General features: G+C 45.8%; 1 protein-coding gene across 1 annotated transcript; it reads left to right on the top strand.

Moving 5' to 3' along the window:
* Positions 1-2032: 2032 nt before the first annotated feature.
* LOC136515125 (vegetative cell wall protein gp1-like) lies at positions 2033-2868 on the top strand. Its single transcript, XM_066508818.1, has 2 exons — positions 2033-2527; positions 2794-2868. The coding sequence occupies exons 1-2, from the start codon at positions 2033-2035 to the stop codon at positions 2866-2868; spliced, it is 570 nt and encodes a 189-aa protein (XP_066364915.1).
* The last annotated feature ends 250 nt before the right edge of the window (positions 2869-3118 follow it).

Genomic DNA, 3118 nt, shown 5'->3' with positions numbered 1-3118 from the left:
AACTCCGACACGTGCTCCACCATCATTATTGGCACCACCTTCGTCGTTACTATCCCAACCACTAGCATCACCACCTTGTTCATTGCCAAACTCAAAATTCATTCGTGAATCAAGCTCTGCTGAATATTGGAACAGGGATTCTATGGTTTCGTCATCGTATTCCTCCTCATCCTCGTCGTTAACAATAACCGTTTCACCATGATGAATCCACACTGTGTAGTCCTCAACAAATCCTCGCATAATCAAATGTGATCTGATGATAGTCATATCTGTCCATGCCATACGGTTCTTGCAATCTTTACAGGGGCAAATAATTGTATCCTTATTCTCTTTCAATGTCGTTGCATGCTTCGTTGCGGCTTCAATAAATTTATCTACCTCTTCACAGAAACCTGCCTTGAACCTTAACGAACTATACATCCAAGAGTTCCTGTACTCCATCTTTTACAACAACAACAAAACAAACATTAAATGACTACTTATTCAGATATATATAAAAATGAATCAAAGTAATAATTATTTGAGAATAATTGTATATACCTCAGATATATATGAATATAAATCTAATATAATTACATGAAGCATACAAACACACCATGGTAGAGAAAAATTAATTAATGGTCCATTTATCCATAAATAATTAAAATACATATTTATTAATTACAATAAACAATTTCAAAGACAACAATTAGCAATAATTATACTTTACCTAATATCTTTCATACAAACCCTAGTCCAATTTTATCAAACATAAATTTACAAAAACGAAATTAATAAAAAAATCAAACCCTAGATCTAGATCACATGACATGAAACATCCATAAAACTAACTAATGGTTCACTAAAATCAAGAAACATGGACCAAATAAGGGTATGATCTTGTTCCCCTCCCTAATTTACCCTAGTACGTTTAAAAGTTGGGTCTAATTTGCTCATAAATAGCTCAAGCACCATAGAAGAGAGAGAAAAACAAAACTCTAATTACTCACTAACCAACCATTAAAACTTCAAAAAAAGTGTGGAATAGCATTTTCTTACCTTCTACAACCTCTCCACCAAAGGATTTGAGACCAAAACCTTCTCCCTTAGTAGAGCAATTTTTGGGAGGTGCCCAAGGCCTCTCCACCTTTCTTTCACGGGTTGGAGTGAGTGACCCGAGGAGGAAGAAGGTGCTGCTTCTGTTTTATATGGGGGCTATTTGTAGGGGCGGCTGGTGATTGAGCTGCCCCTACAAATCGGAGCTATAAATACGGGGCCATTTTTAGGGGCGGCTCAATCACCAGCCGCCCCTACAAATAGCATTTCCAGGGGCGGCTGGTGATTGAGCCGCCCCTACAAATCAGACCCCATTTGTAGGGGCGGCTCGTAACACCAGCCGCCCCTGCTGTTCCATTTGTAGGGGCGGCTGGTGTCTGGGCACCCGAGCACGCCAGCTCCATCACCAGTCGCCCCTAAAAAAATCGAACCGTTGCTAAAAATTATTTTCTACGTAGTGGAAGAAGAATCGTAGCGTTGAGAATGATCCGGTAAGATTTGGAGTCAAAGTGACGGTCCAATTGGGGTTTGACTTCAAAAGTTTTTGTATAGGCAATAGACAACATAGATTGGTTCACGTCAATTTTTGGTAATTTTTCGGATCCGTTTGATAATTTTAATTTATTAACTGCAATTATAGAATTTTAATTGATATAAATTAAATTTGAGCTATAACTACATAAAATAGTGGATTAATATTTGTAGAAAAATTAAATATGCATTATTGAGTGAATTTGACAAGGTATTTTTAAATTACATCGTAACAAATTTAGTAGAACATGCTATGAAGGAGGAAGGTGGAGCATGAAATATAAACTTTTTTTGCCGAGTGTTTTATACCTGACACTCGGTGAAAAGAAGATTTGACGAGTGTTATATAGGGGACACTCGACAACTTCGTCGACCCGGCCCCACTGCACAGTATCGGGCCGTAATGAAAATAAAAAAAAAACAATGCCGAGTGCCCCAGATCTTGGCACTCGGCATACTCCTTCGTATGCCCCCAGCGGCCCTCACCCTCGCGCACACAACACGCACGCACCGCACGACACCCCCCGGCGCCTCCCCGCCCCACCGCGCCCGCCACCAGCACCGCACGCCGCAACCCCCGCCCCACCGGCCCCGCTGCGCCCGGCCCTTCACCACACGCCGCACCGCACGCCGACACCCCCGCCGCCCTCCCGCCCCACGCGCCCCGCCACAGGCGCGGATTGCTTTGCCCGCCCACGGCGCCGACCGCCCCGGAGTGTTCTGTCCCGCCCCCAGCCCCGTCCGCCCTCGGCGCCCCCGCCCGCCCCCCGGCGCGCAGCCACGGCGCGTCCGCCCCACCCCGTCCACCCTCGGCGCCACCGCCCCGACCCCGGCGCGGCACTCCCCGGCGGTCCCGCCCCCGGCGGCCCCGCCCAGCCATGTGCGTCCCGCCCCGGGCACCCCGTCCCGCCGCCGACGCGTCCCGCCCCGGCTCCGGATCCCGCGGTATCCCTCTGCCCCGGTAAGGTTCATTCAATTACAGTACCTATCAGTCCTTTTTTTTGTGCGATTTACAGTACCAAGAAATCCCCAATGCTTGCGATTGTTTTTTTTTTCCTGTGGTGCACTTCTATGCGTCATTGTGTGGTCGTCCATGCTTGCTTCTCGCCACAAATTTAACTGGAACTTCTAGGGCTAGGGTCTCGCTTAAGTTTATGCTTCAGTATGGCCTGTGGGAGGATTCAGGTGATCTTGATGATTGCTGTTGAATAATGTATGTTGAAGCAGTTGGTGAGATTACCTTTGTTCTGGTTCTGCAAGGTGAACATCCTCATTGAGGGTAGAGGGTATTGCAGCCAGTAATGTTCCAGAAATCATAGCTCATAAAAGTATAGAACCCGTGATCTTGTTTGGACAAATAATTTAGTAACACGGAGAAATGCAATTTTTTGGGGGTGTGTGGTGGTGGTGGTGGTGAGGGGGGAGATACTTGTGCTCCATTTTTTCATTAGCCTAGTACAAACATTGAAAGGAACAAGTGCCACTACAGAAATGACAAGACAAAGCAATTGCATGCAATGATGTACTCTGTAGCAGCATTGTTGTGGTTTCT

This window comes from Miscanthus floridulus, chromosome 17 (assembly GCF_019320115.1).
Source record: "Miscanthus floridulus cultivar M001 chromosome 17, ASM1932011v1, whole genome shotgun sequence".
In the NCBI taxonomy this organism is placed as follows: Eukaryota; Viridiplantae; Streptophyta; class Magnoliopsida; order Poales; family Poaceae; genus Miscanthus; species Miscanthus floridulus.
Note: the sequence above shows the minus strand (reverse complement) of the source record. Positions and strands in the feature narration are given on the sequence as shown.